The 22,176-nt window shown below is 31.8% G+C and overlaps 3 protein-coding genes and 1 long non-coding RNA gene across 8 annotated transcripts; 1 reads left to right on the top strand and 3 right to left on the bottom strand.

Annotated features, from left to right (window-relative positions):
• Positions 1 to 877: 877 nt before the first annotated feature.
• On the bottom strand, positions 878 to 3,762 carry LOC141457857 (uncharacterized). The gene is made up of 4 exons (XM_074135168.1): positions 3,380 to 3,762; positions 2,716 to 2,814; positions 1,742 to 1,893; positions 878 to 1,057 (listed from the first exon to the last, which is right to left on the bottom strand). Exons 1-4 carry the CDS (start codon positions 3,659 to 3,661, stop codon positions 937 to 939), a joined length of 654 nt encoding a protein of 217 aa, XP_073991269.1. The 5' UTR covers positions 3,662 to 3,762; the 3' UTR covers positions 878 to 936.
• Positions 3,763 to 6,046: 2,284 nt separating this feature from the next.
• Positions 6,047 to 10,416, bottom strand: RpL19 (ribosomal protein L19). The gene is made up of 6 exons (XM_074135169.1): positions 10,281 to 10,416; positions 9,942 to 10,048; positions 9,698 to 9,861; positions 9,513 to 9,621; positions 6,323 to 6,404; positions 6,047 to 6,226 (listed from the first exon to the last, which is right to left on the bottom strand). The coding sequence occupies exons 1-6, from the start codon at positions 10,283 to 10,285 to the stop codon at positions 6,094 to 6,096; spliced, it is 600 nt and encodes a 199-aa protein (XP_073991270.1). The 5' UTR covers positions 10,286 to 10,416; the 3' UTR covers positions 6,047 to 6,093.
• eIF2Bdelta (eukaryotic translation initiation factor 2B subunit delta) lies at positions 10,408 to 21,061 on the top strand. 5 transcript variants are annotated; one of them, XM_074135161.1, is made up of 14 exons: positions 10,408 to 10,545; positions 10,740 to 10,885; positions 14,285 to 14,438; positions 14,568 to 14,582; positions 14,737 to 15,333; positions 15,773 to 16,105; positions 16,890 to 17,009; positions 17,283 to 17,386; positions 18,053 to 18,155; positions 18,702 to 18,881; positions 19,160 to 19,287; positions 19,800 to 19,977; positions 20,479 to 20,659; positions 20,744 to 21,061. In XM_074135161.1, the coding sequence occupies exons 4-14, from the start codon at positions 14,568 to 14,570 to the stop codon at positions 20,935 to 20,937; spliced, it is 2,133 nt and encodes a 710-aa protein (XP_073991262.1). In that variant the 5' UTR covers positions 10,408 to 10,545; positions 10,740 to 10,885; positions 14,285 to 14,438; the 3' UTR covers positions 20,938 to 21,061. The 5 variants fall into 5 exon arrangements, with proteins under 5 accessions (XP_073991262.1, XP_073991261.1, XP_073991265.1 ...); XM_074135160.1 differs by having other exon boundaries at positions 10,410 to 10,545; positions 10,743 to 10,885; XM_074135162.1 differs by having other exon boundaries at positions 10,511 to 10,636; positions 10,743 to 10,885.
• Positions 21,049 to 22,116, bottom strand: LOC141457859 (uncharacterized). The gene is made up of 2 exons (XR_012460584.1): positions 21,982 to 22,116; positions 21,049 to 21,506 (listed from the first exon to the last, which is right to left on the bottom strand). It is a non-coding gene; the product is annotated as an uncharacterized lncRNA (long non-coding RNA).
• Between the last annotated feature and the right edge of the window lie 60 nt (positions 22,117 to 22,176).

Here is a 22,176-nt window from a genome sequence, read left to right as displayed (position 1 = left end):
GAACGGTCTTCGCCTTTTTTGGCGCAGATTCCCCCTTGGTAACCCATTGTTTAGATTGTTCTTTGGTCTCAGGAGTGTAGTGATGTATCCATGTTTCATGCACAGTGACGAAACGACGCTTAAAGTCCTGCGGATTCTTCTGGAACAGCTGCAAACCGTCCTTGCAACACTTCACACGATTTCGTTTTTGGTCAAGCGTGAGCAATCGCGGCACCCCCATCTTGCGGATAGCTTTGTCATGTCCAAATGTTGATGCAAAATATTATGTACCCGTTCATGCGAGATGCCCACAGCACTAGCAATCTCACGCTCCTTCACTCTTCTGTCATCCATCACCATATCATGGATTTTATCAATGATTTCTGGAGTAGTAACCTCAACAGAGCGTCCAGAACGTTCAGCGTCACTTGTGCCCATATGGCCACTCCGAAAATTTTTAAACCACTTATAAACTGTTCTAATCGAAGGTGCAGAGTCACCATAATGTTTATCAAGCTTCTCTTTAGTCTCCTGAGGCGTTTAGCCTTTCATAAAGTAGTGTTTAATCAACACACGAAATTCTTTTTCGTCCATTTTTTGAAAATCACTCGACTTCCTCGATTCAAACGAATGCCAAACACAAAGAAATAGACCGATCTGGCTGAAACTTGGTGTGTGTTCTTCCAAGAGATGCTACTAACTAAACATAACCTCGATACGCGCCAATGGTGCTATCTCTCTGACTTTGCACGGACTTTTCAAACGACCCTCGTATATGGACCACCTCAAAACGGATTTCACTTCCACTGAAAAAAGAGAAATTATTTGTAGATAGCATTGAATTTTCCCCCAAAAAACGACTCAAATAAACGATTTACAATAATAGGTAACAATTACAACAATGAAATTAGAATACTGTTTATTTCAATATAGTACTGAAAATCTCCTTTTCTGTCTTTATGACGATGTTCTAGTGTTCATATTTGATTGGTTGCAGCAACATTGCAACAAGCGTCTAGCCACTTCCAAGTCCATGGGATCACAAAGATCTGTATCTGAATGTAGTTTTCCTATTAAACTGTTAACAAAAGTGGCAATTAATTGTTTTTCTTAACTTAATTATGATTTTCATGATCTCTATGAGGTAAATCAGTGAGTACATTATTTTGGTGGTATTGTCACAAACTTGTAATTATTAGGTTTGTTTCCGTTTCATTCTTTCAAATAACAACATCATGTGTCGGGGAAATTTTTAATTTCAAATTAAAATTAAGAGAAAGTGATGAAAAATGCCTTGTAATGAAAAATTTATCGTATTTAATCCCCGGCTGGGGATGTGTCATATGGATGGCTATAAAACGCCATCTAGGGAAGACTAGCGTTTCTTTAGTGTTGGGCTAGAGAGGCTAGGTACTATGTAATCCTTTGTAAAAATCTTTTGTGACTTTTATTCAAAAACAAATTGGTAGTGTTTATTATGTGAAGATTTACTCAATGTTTTTTATTTTTCTTATTTTGTAAGGCTATATTAGAGCTTAAGGTTTACAAAAAAAACACTAATGACGCCGCCCTTGAGGTCCCTTTCAGCTGTCACCAACCGGCAAGATTCTCGAAGTCAGTGTTTACGTTAGCTTTTTTTTGGGTAAATCCGAACCATTTTGACATCAAGCAGCTGCCAATTCCCCCCCCCAAAATTATAACCATCCTAAAAACCGTAATACGTCACACATAATTTCATTTTAAAAATTATTTTATGGATTACCTTTGAAAGAATGCCTGCGCATTACAGAGTACACCAAGACCACACAATACCCAAATTAAAATAAAGAAAGCAATAACATCAGATAAACAAATATATCCATCATCTGTATCAAATATGCACTGATATATAGCTCCTAGTTTTGTGTCTTCACTCTGAAAAAAAATTTAAATGATTTTTACTTATTCTTTATTAGAAAACAGATAATATAATTGTGCAGATTTGCAATTTGGATTTTGCGCCGGAAATATCTGTTTTGTAGTTTTCTTAATACCATAGTTTTAAAAATATCGATATGTGTGTATCCGATTCGATATTTCGCTTTAGGTGTGATCTGAGAGCGCCGCAATAAGGTTCCGGTCAGTCGGTCGATCGATATAGTTTACTACTTCTATTTTTCAGTTTTTTCCCCCCAAGATTTTCTTTGGGTGCTCTAATTATATATATTTAGATAACTTTTAATTAAGACAGTTTTTCTGGAAAATTCTATTAAGGATCTTCTGGTGAGAGATTACCCACATACCATTTTAGGACCGTTTTTTTGTGATCTACTGTACTGTAGATCTGTGATGTAGGATCTTGTAAATTGTTAGGACGGATCCATGTGTTGCTAAAATCGAGGTTAAAGAAGATTTCTTAGCCATAAGTACCATTTTTACTCAATGGATATATCATTTTTTTGAGATTGTTATTCAAAACTTCAGTTTCATAAGTACTGAGATATTTCCGGTGAAAAATAGAAAAATCTGCCTAATTTCAATACTTTCTTGTTACAAGGATTGAGATTATTGTTACCGCAGAGATGAATAATTATTAGAGAATCTAATAAAATTTAGTTTGTACAAGCGTATTAAACTTTGCTTTAAGAATCATTCAAATTACTTATTACTGCATTTGGTTAAAAATCATGCGAATTTGTAATTTTTTTTCTGTAAGAATTTTTCATTACCTATTTTAAATTCAGAAAAATAACTTACATATACAAATATGTGATACGATATAGTATTTATGAACAATAACAGTTCAGTCCAGATGTAGTTTAATGTCAGGTTAGCCAACACTGTAACCGCTATTATCTGAAAATAGAATTTCCAAATTCATTTTAAAATTTAATAAAATTCAAATTAGTCAGTAGGTTTTTTTTTTTTTTTTGAAAGAAAGCCATTTTGAATGTTGTGGAAATATCAGATTTAGATCACTAAAAAAATGTAACTATTTGCCATAATTTTTTGTTTTTAACTAAACTTGTTGGAAACGTAAGGTCCTGGAAGTCCTTTTTAAAATACATTTTCGTGAAAAGATTTTTCGAACTTCAGACCAGTGATATTCTTTAAACTCAATTTAAATGCTAAAACATTCGTTGCAAGAACGTTATAAGAACAATTAAATCAACCAAACGAACACGAAATACAGTTCTTGCTCTTACTTTAGTTCGGTTAGTCTAGATGCAACTTTATATTCTTTTGTTCTTGACTATAAACTTTTACTTGGGTAAGTTTAGTTTATAGTAAACTTCCTTAACTCTATAATAGACCAAATTTCCTTCGCTTTGTCACAATAATAATGTATTAGTTTTGCTACATTGCCCTCTTATTCTAAGTGAAGTAAAAAAAAATTACTATGAATCAAATTCGAACTTACATCATAAACATGAACAAACCATGGCCAAATGTAAAGACATTTTGGTTGTATATCTGTTGCCGTCAGCCATAATGTTGTGGCCACCAAGAACATGTAAGATGAAGTGGACTGTTTATCAATGACACCATTTAGATCACATTTATAACAAGCTCTTAGCGTTTGATAAAACAGTACTACCATCAAATTTAAAATTACTTTTTTCCAACCTTTTCTATCAATTAATGAACAACACCAGTCATCTTGGTCAACGGCAGGAAATTCAGAGATTAAAGGACAAGACATAGTTTTTGTGGAATTTGGATTGCTAAAGTTATATTAAAAGTAGTTTCCATAATTTCTGTATTTATCACAAAAAAATATCTATTTTATTTTAAGATAGGTTTAATGCATATGATTTATTAGATTTCGACTTTAGATTTTTTTTTTTTTTGTAAACTTTTTGTATAAAAACTTCCTTTGTTGCAAGATGGAACAGGTTTTTGCATTTCTTAGATTATCTAAAAAATAAATCTCCACCAAAGCCCCAAATGCATTGAGAACTATTTGAAGATACATTCGACGAATACTATTATTATTCGTCTGTGACGAGGAATATGCTATCAAAAACCAATAAATAAAAAAAATGCGAACCAGGGTAAAGCTATGGACTGGCCTTTTCCTGCTTCACGTAAATTTATAAAAAGTCGGAGGTGGGAATCTCAACGTCGTCATCCATCAAATGATGGAATCATCAATTGCTAGAGGACTAACATTTCCAAAAAGTCGGAAGTGCTGTGTATGATCCGGTTCGGAACTATTTTACGATAATTAAATTAGAAGATGAGGCGTCCATCTATACAGCGGAGCTAATTGCTATTTTAACGGCTTTAAAATATATTTATTCGTTGTCGGAGAAAAAATATACCATTATTAGTGACAGCCAGAGTGTGTTGTGTAAATTATCACATATACACAACCAGCCTGCAGGAATGAATCACATTATCGCAGAGATTGTAGAAACTATTGCCATCTTTAAAGAGAAGGGAGTCTGCATTAATTTTTTGTGGGTAAGGGGTCATTGTGGTATAAAAGAGAATGAAATTGTTGATACACATGCAAAGGAAGCCACCACCAGTAGTGGGGAAATGGCTAATTATAAATTACCACACACCGATATCAAGGGTATAATTGCAAAAGCAGCACTACAAAAATGGCAGACAGATTACAATAATGGTGATAAAGGTAGATTCTATAAAACTATGGCAGATCAGTTACCTAGACAACCATGGTTTAAGGGAACTGTCACTAATAAATGGGTTGTTACGACAATAAGCAGGCTGAGAGCGAACCACGCGGTGTGCGGATCGTATCTACACAGGATCAACAAAAGGTCCTCTCATCTTTGCGTAGATTGCAATGAGGAGGAGGATTTCAAACATGTAATAATGATATGTCCACGTTATGTAGTAGAAAGGAAACGAATGTTTGACGACTTATACAGGTATTTTAGATGCTCCATCTCACTACGAAGACATAATATTCTCCACCAACATCTATGTGCTTAAATCTGTAGCAGAGCTAGCTAAGAAATATGAATGTATTTAAAAGTTATAGCCGCATTAGACTGAATGGAAGAAAATGATTAGAGAAGGATTACGTGATTTTAATTTCGGTTAAGCTATAAGGATGGCAGGAATATAGAGTACTGATCCATCCATTAGTAGTAGTTTATGTAAATAGTTGTATATAGTAGAATGATGAATGTGTGAAGCGAATGTATTTATAAGTAAGAATGGAGAGTAAGTGATATTCTAGTGATAAGCACCTAGACGATGCTGGCTGTATGGCGGAAGCCAATGCCAAAAAAAGCAAAAAAAAAAAAACAACATTTCCAGCACCTGCGGAAGGTATGAACTTATTTCCTTAATGCATTTCTTAATCTTGCGGTTCAAACTTTGAAATTATGCAGATCGGGGGCACTAGCGCTATGTGAAAAATCGTAGGCAGCCATTCCAATTAGAAGCATGTTAGTCCCATCTTCAAAACTTTCTATTAACTTTTTGAACTAAATTTAGAAGATGTTGCACTTATGGAGAGTATGTTTAATCGGTTCGCACTTTTCCTACATTGAATTATTCTTCTTGTAAATAGTGGTTACGTGGCTCTCAAGTGCTCGATAATATCACTGATTTTATTCGTCACAGCATTTGCAAACTTACGCGAAGTAGGAGACGGAAGTATAGAAATAGAAGTCAAATCTCTACATCCAACTAATTTACCTCTGACGATAGGTTAAAGTTCAAAAACGGGATTTCAAAGAAAGAAAAAACGACGCATACAATCAGCAATACTATTCATTAAAAAAAAAAAAAAATTGTATATATACATTATGTGCCAGTTTTATTTTGTTCAATGTTTTGATTGAATCTCCGGAAGCCACCACTTACGAGTTTCCGTTTTAGAAAAACGAAAATTTTTGACACTGGATGAATGTATAATGAATTTAAGCGAAATGGTGCATTGTGCTTGTAACTAGTGCTTATTCACTACGTTTGGTTTTAAGAATCTGTTTTTCCGTTAAGAACAATCTATTTATCAAGATTTCATGTGTTAAAACATGAAAATTCCAGAATTGATCCAGATTACTTGCTATATTTAAGATAGGTTTCATATAAAGAACAAAATTAATTTAAAAAACAAGAAAGTTTATTAATTAAAAATGATCAAGATGACATTTATTTTTTGACAGCAGCTGCTTCATCTTCTCTAGCGTAAGCTTGCAGAATTTCCTGTTTCTTCTGAGTTATCCTCTCTTCACGTCGTTTCTTTGCTTCCTTTACTTTCAACCTTCTTGCTTCCGCTTGATCCCTAGTTTCAAAATTTTTTAATTAGCACTTAACCATTGTACATACCAATGTCACAATAAAAATGTTAAATATCACGAGTCTTTTTTTATCTACTTACTTGAGCATCTTAGATCTCGCTTTTTCTGCTTTCTTCTTGTGAATAAATTCCATGAGCACACGCTTATTTTTGAAGACGTTACCTAAATAAAAATTTAATTTTGATATATAGAAAGTAATATATCCTGCATCAATACATCGCTTAAGCCTTGAGGTTATACGAGTAGTTACTCTAACGAAGGTTATCTACTTGAAAATAGAGAACACTTATTTTTTCTAATAAAAAAAAATGTCATGAATTATCAGCACAAACAGTTAAAGGGAAAACAGTTGTTTAATGAAAATAATTCATATTTTAATATTGCATTTATTTTCCCCCCAGAAATTGCCTTATTTACAATATCGGGTCTACTTAAATGCTACTTATTCTTAAATCACGTAATGAATAACCAAATATATATAAATCACCAGTATTTTTTACATTTTACAGAGAATTGTCACTTAAAATTTTCTATTTAGCCATCAGTAAATTTCAACTTGATGTCGTTGCAACTCTTAGTCAAGTCTTCGCTAATTTCATGCACAAATATGTAACGTATAACTGTTGCGTATTAACAGTTGTTACAATAAGCGTTGCTTCATTTCACATTAAAAAGTGATACACCTATATAGTGCAGCGTTTCCTAAAGTATGGGCACCGGGTCGCAGAAAAATTCAGCTGGGTCGTGGCAAAAATTGTAAAAAAACACAAAATATCTGTAACATTTTGCTCTAAATTTAATATTTTTTTACAGGTGGCAACCCTTTACCACCGTTTCCTACCGGACCATTTAAATTCGGATGCTCTCGATTGGCTGATTTCGATTCGTCAATTCTGTGCTTTCTGTCGATATTGAAAAGGAAGAAATGCTTAATCTTAGTGAACAAAAAGTTGATAATTTAATTGAAATTTCATGCGACACCGATTTTAAAAAAGTGTTTGAAACTGTACCACTAATTAATTTTTGGTTGCGCTGTCAAAAGGAATATCCAAGCGTAAGCGAAAAAGCGATACAATTTTTAATGCCTTTTATCACCACTTGTACGTGTGAAACTGCGTTCTCAGCCTTGGTGTACTTAAAAAATAAGTATCGAAACAGATTGGATGTCGAACCTAATTTGAGAATAAAATTAACATCATTAAGTCCTAATTTGAAATTACTATGTGATGAAAAACAACATCATCCTTCGCACTAAGGTCAAAATATGTTAAACAAAATGAAGATGTCTTTAATTACTGATGTTTTTGTTATATAATTATTTTGCAATTTTTGTGTATGAAGTAAACAAACAAATAACTTGAATTTTGCTTTTTATTAAAAAATAAAGTTTGTTTTGTAAATAAATGTTTTTTTTTTTATAAGGTGGGGCGCGAAAAAATTTAAAATCTCGTACCGGGCCGCTGTCAAAAAAGTTTGGGAAACGCTGGTATAGTGTATTATGCTAAGTAGAGACTAGACAAATCAAGATAACCCGTAGTTAAGTAACCCCGATTTACGGGACCTAATATTCATTTAAATTCCTGATACCCAAGGACATTGTAGCGATTTATTTCAACGACTGTGTACAAAACACAGCAGTATTAGTTTCTAATCACAGTTTTTTTTTATAGCATTCATTTTCCCCCAACTTTGCCTCAATTACCAAGTTGGTCTACTTAAATGCCATTTTCATAAAATAAAAACTCTTCCTTAAATATACCATAAATAAAATTAATATCTAGTCAATTATGTTCAATTACCCCATTTAAATTTGTATGATTTTAATTATGCATCCTGCTGTTAAATTGAAGCAGCTGCTGTTGGTTTAAAATCACAACTTAATTTTGCACTTATACTTCCCCCCAAAATTGTCGTAAGATTCAATATTGGGTCTACTTAAGTGCAATTCTTTAAATTTATAAAAATAATAATTTTTGGTAAGAGATCAGCAATGTGGTGAAGCTAATCATATAAATATTTGGATTCCCATGTAGGATTCGAATACAGTTGCTGGCTCTAAGAGATTTACACTACCTAGGAGCTTCTTACAGCTCACTGTCCGGAGATGAACAGTGTTGCCTGTAATGAGAGTACTCTGTCCGGAAGCCGGCAGTGCACTGGAAAAAGCTCCTCTCATGTTGACAAGCCTTAAATTAAAAAAAAAAAAACTGAAATAAAAAATAATTTGTCCATTTAATTTTCTTTGAGTTATTGAACACAAAACCTCTTCTATATCTAACTGAATAACAACTTCAGAGAAGATGTTGAGGAATGTTAGCTGACGAGGGGTTCATCGACTTAAAAATTAAAGAGGCAGGTAAGTAATTAATCGAATCAAAAGTCAGAGGCAAGCAGATAGAATAAAGACGAACTAATACGTTATTAAACAACGTTTCTGATTATCCACTACTATAACTTGCAATAATTTTAAAACGAATCTAAATCGTAGATATAGTACTTATTTTAAATACAGGAAAATGTTTTTAATCATAACCAATATAACTTCAAAGGAGGAGTGGAAATGTTATTGCTGAAAATCTAGCAAGCTAGTCCAACGAACTCGATGTTAGGGGATAAACCAACTTTCTTGTTTCACGCAGCGTGGTACAAGAACGTAAATAAGTAATAACGAATTTAAAAAGTTTGGTGCCAAATGAAATCACTCATCGCACAGCACACCAATTACCAACATTCTCTTAAAAAGAGAGGGTGACAGCAGTCAGGGATAACCAATGATGTAAACGTTCTCCAAATGTCCTGAAAAAGGATCTCACAGATTCGGGTAAACCGAGTCAGTAATTCAAGAAAAGAGGAACCAGCAGTCAGAGATAACCACTCACCAATAATGAAATATGTCTTCTAGCAAACACTAAGATCATCCTAGAATTTCGACATTCACTCATAACTTCATACTTTCTTTCGGGACTAGAAATGAAATGCTATTTTTTGGGGGGAGTGAACATACATTCGAATACTAAATGTTTGGGGGATTCAAGATTATCAAACCGAGGACTCCCATTTAAATAATGTCTACGCTCGTAACCAACACACCAAATCCGTCCTTGAAAAAATACCACTACTGATTTCACAAAATATTATTTAAAAAATAGCCTGCATTACTTCGAAATCTAAAGACACTGAATCAAAGACAACTCGTAATAATATTTTTACAATAGAGCAAGGTTGTTTGGAATTAAGAAAATAAAACTGTAGTTGAGCTCAAATGCGTACCTTTCGCCTTCATGTACAAATCGTGGTACATTTGCCTATCAATTTTTTTAGCTTCCCTGTACTTCTTTAAAAGACGCCTGAGAACTCTCATTCTGTTAACCCATAAAACCTAGAAAAAAAAAGAAGTTTTTTAAAACACTAACAGTATTACAATGATTGGTTGTTATCCAACCAATATGACTTACCTTTTGAGGCATTCTAGCGTTTGCGGTACCTTTTCTTTTACCGAAGCCGCAATGTCTTCCCTTTCTTCTGGCTTCAGTATTTTTACGTACTCGTGCACGGGAATGTACTGCCACTGGCTTCTTTATAATTAAACCATCTTTTATTAACTTTCGGATGTTTTGTCCTAAAAGTGGTATAATAAAACAAGTGGTACAATTATTTCATCGTATATTCATTAATTTTAACTATGAAAACGATTCATACTTGAATTAGTATTGGCTATTTCGTTGATTTCATTAGGATCCAACCACACTTTTTTCTTGCCGCATCTCATAACAGAGGCGGCCAGCCTCTTTTGTAACTTCAAAGAGCTTAAAAAGAAACATTAATTACATGATCAATATAAATTTTGTATATTTATATCAATATTTGTTTAATGAACATTACTCGTCACATGTGAATTAAGGTTATAAATTGACCAGATTATTTTGAATTCGTAAAAACAAAATTATAAATATTTAAAATAATAACAAATTTTACATTTATATTTATCGCCTACATGAAAACAATTGTATTTTGTAAGAAAAAAATAAGTAATCGTACCTCATTTTCAAGATTAACCTGAACTCACTTTTTACTCACTAAACATGCAGGAATTATTGGAAAAGAAGGGTTATGTCAGATCAAGCACAGATGATGCCTAAATCAAAGAATTCATGCAATAATTAAAATAAAAATAAATTATCCATTGAAAAAAAAAATAAGTGTAATTATTAATGTATTCTGGTAGAATGAAATATTTAAAAATTAAAAAATTAAAATAGATTTAAGAAAACAAATTTTTGAAAGAGGGGCCACATTTGTCAAGGTAATGGGAGAGTTAAGATTTGAAATAGGCATAGTTTTGTTGAAATTATAAACACTGGATTTTTTTTAAATTAACTTTAATGCTCAATAATGTATGTAATGTTTACAATAATAATGTATAATTTAAAAAAAATAATAAACTTCAAAATTAAAGATTTGTAAGCAGCGCCAATCATCCCAGTTTTTCTGTTCCAGCAGAAATATTACACAAAAATATGTCAGGAGCAGTCAGCTTAAGAAATTGTAAAAGTGCAATGTCCTAAGAAAAGGCATAATATTGTTATTGAACCCCATTAAGAAGATAATTTTGCTAGATTCAAAAATGATTATATTCTTACAAGGTAAATATTCAAGCATCTTTCATACGACTAAAGTAATTTTTCTTAATTTTCTTTTTATATGAAGGTCTCCCAATTTTTTTTTTGCAATTTTAATAAAACTTTCCGGTGGGAAGTTGTATAAGGTTTGATCCTTAAAAAGTGCACGAAAAAGCGTAATATTGAGGTTCGCCTTTGTTTTGTTTTCTCTTTTTCTATAAATGATAAAATTCCCTAATTTTCTTAAAAATTTAGGGTGAATCGTCGTTCATAAAGAGTATTTTTTTTTTTTTTTGCAACCACACAGATCAAAATTTTGTATCTAAAGGTAATTGTGGCAAGTGACAAAACTCCCCCTACCTATTCAAACGTTATGATATCTAATCAAAATTTTCTTAATAAAACTTTTTGCATTATTGTAAAATCTAATGAAGTGTTTTAAAAATTCTGAAGCTTTGAAAACATTTTTTAAAAGAGTAATCAATGTATTTAAAGCGCATCAACATCTAAGGTCATTGGCCTGTGGTTTCTCAGATCTTTCCAATTACCGGCTTCTGGGTTTAATTCTATAGTGCGAATTAGTTACCAGATGTTATTCTTTAAAAAAATAAAATAAGAAGCAACATGTGATTATAGCAGTAAATGACTAAAATAATAATAGCTTAGATTTGTCAAAGCTAAATAAAATAGTTAGATATTAAAATGAGCTTTACATTAACGTTTAGGAATATAGGTCAACCCGAAGCTTTCTCAGAATTGTTACGTAAAAATGTGAATCGATTTCTTTATGAATCTTATGTCTTTTATAAGGCTGCCAGGGTTATTCAGAAAAATGTTCGTGGTTTTCTTACAAGGAGGTGTTTACAAAATTTGCACAGAAGTGCAATTCAAATACAGAAAACGTGGAGGGGTTATTTTACAAGGATTATGATAACGCAACTCATTAAACAAAGGTAAGTAAATTAATAATAATAATAAAAAAGTGTATGTTGTCGATGCTTATTAGATTAATGGGCAGGTTGTTAGGCATACAATACACACCTACTCCCTTTAACTGGTCCATCATCAGATTCCAGTGCTTTGAATGGACGTAGAGAGTTTATCTTACTAGATGCAACGATTTTAGGAAGGAAATTCTTTACTTCCACCAAGATAAGGAATTTAATTATAGCGTGAGCGCAACAATCCTCTTTGGAGTGTAGTTTCATTAGATTCACCACTGATTGGTTACAAGATGAAGCCGCAGTTAAATAGGTGATACGCCAAAGTAGCAGGCCCAGCCAATACCTGAAATTAATCAGAGCCGACGTAGTCAGGCCAAGGTACTCCCTGTTCTATTGTCGATTAGGTAAAACTTCTTTTAAAACCCACTGATCCACCTTTAACGCCGTTTTGATGCTGGGATAATGGGGATTGGAAACTTTCCAACCAAATAAGACTCCTCTAGCGCCGCCACATCAGCCGACAAAGTTCCATATGATTCCGGTATGTTCATGGAACCAAGAAACTAATGTGGTGTATATTGATTTCTAAGAATTTAAAGCAGCAAATAATAACTGAGACTTGGTTCTCTATAGGATGGCTTTGTTGGGTGTCTAGATTTTCGTACGCAGAGAAATTATTGAGTAAACTTCTCCTACGTACTTAGATCTAAACCCAATAACTCACCCCAGATTGATCCCCCTTTTTTTTTTATTAATGATTTATAAAATTATAATTTTAGGACATGCAAAAAAATGTGATAATGTATCATTATTTTTATAAATAACTGGAACCTTTGTTGCGGTACAATGTAGCTTGCATATTTATAGAATCTTATATTTGAGCTTTGGCATTTTAATAAAGATACTTAAGTTTTTACTTTTCCGAGAAGTATATTCGCAAATCAAATTTCTATGAAATGTTACAAAAATTAGTGTAATAAACACATAACAAAATGTATCATGCTTTAAACAACTCTGTTCATAATAGTGGTGTTACAACATTCAGAGTAAAATTCAGTTACTTTTAAAACAACCCGAATTCTTAAATTGTGTTATTTTTCAGATTTCTGGAATCTAGAAAGAACTATTACGATAAAATGGCTGGCAAAATACAGAAAGCATGGCGCCTTTACAAATCTCGTAATGATATAAATAATATTGGTGATGTTCAGTTTTACATTCATAACGAACTAGTTAACAGGATAGTAGTAAAAAAGATGCATGAATTCTTTAATGACCAAATAGAACTTCAAAATGAAGAATTATCGAATGAAAAATTGAAATGGATGAACTATATACTTCCTAAATTGCATCATCTAATCAGAACTAAACACATTCCCGGAGTTTACTCATTAAAGGATGGCCGTACAGAATTGTCACCTATAGAGAAATTGTTAGCTTGTTATAATTTTTCTATTTTTATGGCTGATTTAAAAATAGCAAGAGCCAGAAGTGCAAAACAATCCTAAAATTTCAATATTCCGTTCAGATGGAAAGAAAGTCTTTTTAAAGAGAAAAGAAAGTTTGGAAAACAAAAAAATGTCTTAGAAAATACAACATTCTGAGAAAGCTATATCTTGTTTCTGTTTGAAATTACTTTTTATCATTAGTTTTAAGGATCGAACTATATATACAGACAAGAGGTAAAACGAAAATGCAATAAAGTTGTTCATTGATGCTGAATTGAAGTGAATCATTGGGAAATAGCTTCGGCCTGCTTTTTTTCTTGAACATAAAACTTAAATCACCATGTTAAATGAAATTTAAAAAAAAAGTTTACGTCTATTATTTCATCATTATAATTTAAGGTAATTACAAATTTGTAAAGGTTGCCAAAAAGTTAAAACGTATAGTGTAATTTTTTATTAAATGTTGAAAAATGTAGCAAATTATTTAAAAAATAAAAGTTAATAAATAACAAGTTGAGAATGATTACTAAGCTAAGATTCTGAAGTGGACAAAGAATTTCATTGATTGCTGGCCTGAAAACGAATTGTATTAAAAAATAAAAAATTATTAATAATGAATTTTGAGAAAAGAAATCCTATTTTATTGATCGTGTTATTGTATAAATAAAAAACAATTTGCACCAAGCACGAAAGGACAATATTCTACTAATGGATAGTTTGCCCTAATTTAATTGGAGCCACCCTCCTAATCTAATTTCATTTTTCAATTTTTGCGATTTAATAAATAATTTCCTTAGTTTTTACATCTGACCATAATTATTTCACTTTGTTTATTAATAGCCCTAATTTTTGGCAGAATAGCAACAGTTCGGTTATCATTTATTAGAAGTTATTTACAAATATACAAGGAGTTGAGTCTAAAAAAAATGTAATAATACAAATAATTATAGCCAATTGTAGGTTGCAAATAAATTTAATTTCGTTCCAAATTTTTTTTAATTTCTATGTATTGTGTAACCTATTTTTTTCAGCCCAGACAGAACTGTCGTTAATACTACATATGGTGAAATGTGTGAAACCTACCTGAAATGCTGAGTGGAACGGTGTTTACTTTCACGAAAAAGATTTAGCAAATCATTTACTTTTTTTTGGAACTGACTAAACTATATTACTCTTACCATAAAGGTAATTTATTTTTGAATAATTATTACTCTTTTCAATTTAAAAATGTATTCTTGATTGTTACTTTAATTTTTTATTTGTTGATTATTTTTTATATTCGTTTTAATTAATTTATTATTTTCATTGCAAAAGATGTCTACTTCGCAGGTAAATTATATTTTCTTGATATTTTTATATTAACAGAAGTAATATGAAATGCCATTTGCGAGATACCTGTTGACTAATATTTTGATCTGATTAATCTATTTTATTTTTATCATTCGTTAATTTGTTCCGTATGTTTTTCTTTTATGTTGATTAGGTGCCAAAAAAAGTTGTGAAAGAATTGCCCAAGTGTTTGGATAAAGATGAAAATTCAGTGAAAGATGGACTTCAGTGTAAAAGTAAATCCAAAAGACGAAGAACTAGGAGGAAAAATAAATTAGCTACAACGAATTCAAACTTGTCAGAACAGGAACTACAGAATCTGAGGAAAACTGCAGGTATTTGTCAAGTTGAACCACAAACTACTGATTGTGAGGTTGATGACAGGTTGAAAACTCCAGCAACAGAAAGTTGTACAGAAATAGAGTGTAATAAGTTACCTGTAATTAGTCCTAGTGAAACACTAACAGAAGAAATGGACAATAAGAACGGTTCAGCGATAAAGAATAAAAATGAAATCAAGGCAAAAAGACAGGAAAAAAAGCAAATAAAACTCGCAATAAAACTAAAATATAAAAGTAAAAAAGATGAAAATCAAGTATCCACTGAACAAGGTCAACAATTATTACAAAAAACTAAAGATAATAGCGAGAAACCATCAGAAGATTTAGAAATTGTAGCGAATAGCGAAATGAAATCGCTGAATAAAACCTCAGAAAAACTTGACGGCACTACAGGAAATGAAGATTTAGAGGTAAATAACTTCTCAGTTATTTCTTTCTTTTATTAGATGTAAGTTAAGGTGACATTGAATGTTTTCTTTCACAGTAAAACCTCTGAACGCCTAATTTATAGTTCTATAAATATTTTGTTTAAGACGTTGTTTCTAGAAATTCTTCCATTCGGAGAAATGTTAAATTAGTTGTGTAATACGTGATTTGAACTTCATTGTTGATCCTTTTACTAAAAAAAAAAAAAATTCGGTCATTTACTGAACTTATGCTGATGTTAGTCCGTCAACTTGGTGATGGTACCCATCCTTTCAAGAAAAAGTGACTAGACCACTATGCTGCAAGAGGAAATGAGCTACAGTGGGAGATTATTAAGGGCATTAGATATTTAGAGTTATTTACATTATATTACCTAAGATAAATAAATCGAACTAATAGTTTGTTTTCAATATTTTTAAACAGAAAGCACCTACTGTAAAACACCTACCAAATAAATCTAATACAACCGGCGAACTAAAAAAAGATGCACAGCGCAAACCGGAAATAACTGAAGCTGCTAGGAAAACGGAAAAAAGTAGAGAGGAAATAATGGCTGAAAGAGAAGCTAGAAAACAGGCAAAACTCAATGCAAAATTAAAAACAAAATCAGCTAATAATGATAAAGATACAAAGCCTTCAGAAGTACTTCCAGTAAATGCCAGGAATCTTGAAGAAACTTTAGTGGACAGAAGTCTAGACGAAAAGGCTGCTGGAAAGAGTAAAGCTGAACTGAGAGCTGAAAGGCGAGCTAAACAGGTGAGATCAAAGATAGGTACTCCCCCTTCTTCTTTAACTGGCAATTTTACATTTTCTTACTAAGCTGGTAACGGGAGGTAAATTTTTGATATTGAGTATTTTGAGTGACGGAGATACAGGATTTGAGGTACTCTGAGCCCGAAAAAGTGACTTTTATAATCTTGTTAATTTCATCGACGTCAATTACAGATATTTTTAATAATATTTATTGCCAGTTTTTTTAGTAAACCGGTCGTCTGGTAACTGAAAAACTCTACTGATAGAATTATGACGTAATATGAGGGTACAGAAGAACAATGGCATTCAATGAGTTTCCAGATATAGGAAGGCCGAAGGCGTATAAATTGGCAACCTAAACCATTTTTTTTTTTTTAAATAAAGAATTTCAGAAATTTTTCAGTCTCCTCATACTTAGCCTCACCCCATATCTGTGCACCGTAACATATGATAGCCCCACTGACAGTTTCAAAACACCTGCACTTTAGATCTAAATTGTATATCCTTATTTTCCATCAAGTCTTGCCACAGTACATTTAAGACAAAGTTTGGATCTAACCTTTTTTTTCAATGAGATGTTTCTTAAACGACAGCCGTGATGTTAGAGTTAACCCTAATATTTATAATCATTTACAATTTAAGTTAATTCATTTTAAATTACTATTTCTCATTTTTTTTTTATGTTGACATAATGATTGTTTTCTCTTCTCTTTTGGACCAAAAAATATTTGCTTTCTTCCAGATTTTTTATTGTTAAAAACTTTTTTCAAATTTATTGCCTTTTCAGGAAGCACAAAGAGCGGCGAAAGAAGCAGAAAAACGATCAAAATTGGATCAACAGACGAATAATCAACTTCCTTCTCAGATTAAGAAAAAAACTGAAATTATATCAGAAAATAAAGTTCAAGTTAGTTTATTTACCAAATTAAAACTATTAAACATGTATATTATATGTACATGTATAGAGTTAAGTTAATCGCCTATTTTTTTCAGGCGGGGCTTAACGTCCAACTACTAATTAGGTGTCGTGGACTGGGGCGGAAGTTCATACTTTAAACAATTTTTTTCTAACAAGTAAAAAGTAGTCTTAAGCTGGATTCGAACTGGGGATCGATCTCCTAATAATAAAGCCAATATATATTGTTTTAATTGTTGAATATTTTATTCTTTTCATTTTCAGAAAGAGAAGATTATGCCGATACCAATAAAAACTGGACATCAGAGAGTTAAACTTTTCAGTCATTTGAAATTTGAGCAAAAAACTTCCGAAGCGAAACTGGTGCCGTAAGTATTTTATTAAATGATCATTGTCTTTGGATTTTATCTAATTGTCAATTTTATTGTTGATTCATTTGAATTTTCGCTGATTGAAAAGAAAAACTACCTGGTTTGAAAACATGTACGGTTTTTTGCTGAGTAAACAATTTGGTCATTATATATCGCGAGCTGATATTTATGGTTTTCCAAACAGAATTTTTCTTCTGGCAGATTGAGTAAGACTTTTTTTTTAATATTACTTTTTGGTTAGGCTGCCTTCAAGAGAAGACAGGTTTATATGATCCGTCTGGTTACATTTGATTTACTTCATGTGTTACACAGATTCTGTCTGCACTCATCATAATAAAGTATTGGTAATGCTATGATAGTTGATAAAAGAACATGAGTTCTTAGAACGGTTTTCCGTGATTCTCAGCATAGAGTTTACAATAGCATTCTAGTCGTATATTCCTAGACTTGAGAAGTGTTGCTGTTGTTGTTTCAGCAACATGGGCCTTAAGATCTGTGAGTGGCGCAGAGGTTATCCCTCCTCAAAGGCGATTAACTATAACTTAATTTATTATCTTTTTTTAATGCCTAGATGTCCAGAGGTTTGGTCTCCTTGCAATATCCTTGTCTAACAACTTTACAACAATCACTCGATTGATTTGTCGATTGTTTGAAATGTTCTAGCAATGTACATCCAGAGATTGTGAAATTAGGAATGAAATATTCTTCCAGGGTTGTTATGGGTTCGAACGCCAGATGTGTTGCTTTACTAAACGCTTTAAAAGAGGCCAGTATTCTTCTTTTTTTTTAATGAGTATTTTGCATTTTTTTTTAAAAAAAGTAAGATGTAGTGTTTTCATATAATTTTTATCCGCTCATAAGATGCCAAAAATACACTCATAGAAATGATGTATTTAAAAATTGTTAATTCTTAATTACATAACGAACATTTTGAAATATTTTAAGTTCAACCTAAGAATTTTAGTGTACAATACAAATTTCAACAATTAGTGGTTATGAGCGTGACTTTTTGCAAGAGGGAAATCCCCAGTTTGAACCCCGCGTATATAGCTACTTATTATTTGTTAGAAAGAATTTGTTGAAAGAAATAATATGCTTCTGCTTTTATCCAGATACCTAATTGGTTGATGGATGTTAAGCCCCGCCTGGAAAAAAATAGGCATTACTTTATTTTCAGTAAAGAAAAATTATAAAAACATTTTGAAATGCATCATTTCTGCCATTTTATTCTTGACGTCTTATGAACTAATTGAATCTGCATCCCAGTCTACACACTTAATTTTATGTTAATAAGATTTTTATTTAAAAACAGGTAATAATGGATTATATCACTCCCTCAGAGAAAGAATTTTCCCGTGGTCTTGAATCTCAATTGTCTTATATAATGGCATATTTGAATAAATGCCGGCCATCGTCTGTATCAATGACAAACGCTGTGCGTCATATTAAATCACATCTTACACAGTTACCGAACGATATCGCCGATGTGGAGGTAAGAAGAATGCTAGCTGAATAAGATGATCTTGACTTAATGTTGACAAATATTTAAATATCTCTTAAAAATTAATCAAGTAACATACATTTTTTCAAAATAAAAAATACTTCTACAAAAGAAATAACATTATTACCTATAAAAAAAACAATCTATATAAAATCAAACATATATTTTTTAGTTTGCTAACACTCAGACTTCTCTTTATTATTTGTTTAATGGTATTTGAGATATAGTAGTACATACATACATACATGCATTGTATATGTTTGTTTCAGGCTAGAAGAAAACTCTGTGATGTTATAGATACCTATATTAGAGAACAGATAGATGTAGCTGGTGAAGCAATTTGTAATTCTGTTCAAGAAAAAATTGCAAATGGGGATAATATTTTGATTTACGGGTGGTAAGTTGAAACATATATTGAAAAAAAAATGGGTGGTGTTCGTTTTTTTAATGGTTGCATATTAAGGATTTGCAACTTAGCATTATTAAGTTGGTAGTTTGATGACGCCACGGTAGACGAACAGTTTAGAGACCTGCAAAGCTAAGATGTATTGTTAGTTAGTGGGTTGGATTTTATGTTTAATATGAGAACTTTGTGGTAAAGTATGTTTGCTAGTCGTCTCCGTCCACGACACCTCGTTCGTAGTTGGACGTAAAGCCCGCCTGAAAAATGGGCATTACTTTACTTTTTTTTCTACTTTTGGTTAATATTTTTAGATATTGTTCTTGTTAAGTAATCACTAACTACGCCCACGCAGAGCAACGGTATCTTTATTTAAACTAAAAAAATCTTAAAACTTGCAATTTATACTAAAAAGATAGTTGACTTCAATATTTCTCATATTCACATTAAGTTTTATATATAATCTTCTTTTGATTTTATTTTGTTAATAAAGTTTCCTCTTGTTGCAGTTCTTCATTGTTATTTCGCATTCTGGTGGAAAGTCATAAAGCAGGAAAACAATTCACCGTAGTAGTTGTAGACAGCGGACCGTGGTTCGAAGGTCGTGAAATGTTAAGAAGATTAGTGGATCATGGCATTAAGTGCAGTTATGTCCTGATCTCAGCTTTGAGCTTCATCATGAGAGAAGTGCATTATTTAATTAGGAAATTTTAGTTGCTACATTTAAATATTTTGCAGGAATATTTATTTCTTTTGCAAAATTATTAGTACTTTTTAAAGTAAAACTAAGTAGGCACAGTATTATTGAAAACAAGTAATTGTGTTAACCACGTTCATAATGAAAAAGATTCAACATTCATAAGAGACTTTTTATTTTGGTACATTTTCTTGGTCGATTTTTTATTTTGTTTCTTAGATAGATTGGAATCTTGCTAAATTGTCAAGGAAAATTAAATGTTGGAATCTTTTCCCTTATTACGAACGTATTAAAAGTATTTGCCGAGTAAATATTTCTCCCATCATTTCTATGATATGGTGGAGTCATGAAATTCTAGCTTGTTAAGTTTGGGTCAATGTAAGTCGTTGGGCCTCCAATGTGATCCTCCTTCATCTACGGTCCTTGGAATGTTTTTTATCTTTTTAAAAATTATTATTGTACTACTGCTAATGTTCGTAAAAATATTTCAGGTAACTAAAATTCTGCTAGGAGCTCACGCACTTCTTGCCAATGGTTCTGTGATGTCAAGAACAGGTAGTGCCTTGGTTGCTCTGGTCGCCAGTTCGTATAACGTTCCCGTATTAGTATGCTGTGAGACATACAAATTCTGTGAAAGGGTTCAGATGGATGCGTTTGTTTACAATGAATTAGGTGCGCCATTTATTTATTTCCTTAAAAATATACATTTCTTTACACAATTAATTAATTATATTATTCTTCCCCGCCTCACTAAAGGAAATGACGAGGATATGGACTACAGTCGTGCAGTGGAGATGAAAGAGAACGATTCGACAGTTGCTATGTTAAGCGTACTATATGATATTACCCCGGCGGATCTAGTAACCGCTGTGGTGACCGAACTAGCCATTCTTCCATGTACCAGTGTTCCCGTCATACTTCGAATCCGACCGTCCGATGTCGTTACTTAATTTCTGTTTTTTAAAGGAAAATAATAATAATCAAATTTTAATTTTCGATACGTATTTTCTTTATCTAATATTTTTGGTTGGTTGGTTGTTTTATAAATAAATAATAATATATTCTTTTTTTAAATTCTTGTAAATAATTTATATTTATTAAATCTTACTCATAGTCTCTTACAATTTTAACAGTGCTAAACAAAACAAAACAGTCAGCTGCTACATATTATTTACTTTTCAAGTAACAATTGATTGGATCTCTTCAGTACTTCTGATACATTTAATTATTTCATCACAATACAAAGGAAAGGATTAATCATACTAAAAAGATTTTAGTAGATGATGTAAAACTTTGAACGAACAAAATAATGGATGAGATTACACGAAAAATGGCAAGTGGTAGAGCAAGATTTTCTTGACTTTTTCAATCTCAAGTAAAGAACGGATGATAACCATCTAAAATTTAATGACTTACTGGAGGAAGTACTGAGTCCTTAATGGTAATCATTTCACACGAAAGCTGAGCATAACTGGGTAGCAAGCCGGCAAAGGGTAAGTAAAGTCCATGGAAGAAAGAACTGGAAATTTATAAAAAAAAAATAAATTTATACGTTATTAATTAATAACGTAAATTCACACGTTTTGTGAGACAGCAAAAAGCGGAGCATTTATCTCATAAAGTAAATTTTTGATCAAGTATGTAGCAACCAAAATAAACCATTCAGTATTTAATTTTCATAAAATAAGTTTAATTTGGATTAAAATAATGTCCCCCACCACGCACTACACAAAGCTGACTAAGTGAGGCAGGTTACATGCTTGTAATTCAAAATGTTATTAAATAGTAAATTTTTTTTGTAAAAATTAATGAAATCTACTTTGAAACTTGTTTAAAGATTCTGTACATTTAGTGCATTTGTAATGCTTTAAAATTCTAAAATTGGAATTTTATTTCATGCTTAAGTAGGATGCGAATATAATTGAAAACCCGTTTTTGTAACTTCTTGGGCGCGCCCGCTGGAAAGTTAAATGTAAATTGATAGCAAACACTACCTTAAATATGAACGCTTCCAACTCACACTACACTTGCAGATGAAACATCTTATTATTTTGCTTGCCTTCTTAATCATAGGTTTTTATTGTATTTTTTTTTATTTAAAGGATTAGATATTAAACTATTGTTTTTTTTTTTAATGCCTTAATATACGAGCAATAAAAGTTACGAAGAGTAAAAAAAGGGAGCCAATG

Source organism: Rhodnius prolixus, unplaced genomic scaffold, assembly GCF_049639745.1.
Source record: "Rhodnius prolixus isolate KJV_2025 unplaced genomic scaffold, Rpr scaffold_5, whole genome shotgun sequence".
NCBI classification, from domain to species: Eukaryota; Metazoa; Arthropoda; class Insecta; order Hemiptera; family Reduviidae; genus Rhodnius; species Rhodnius prolixus.
The sequence above is the reverse complement of the archived record's forward strand: the minus strand, read 5'-3'. Positions and strand labels throughout refer to the sequence as shown.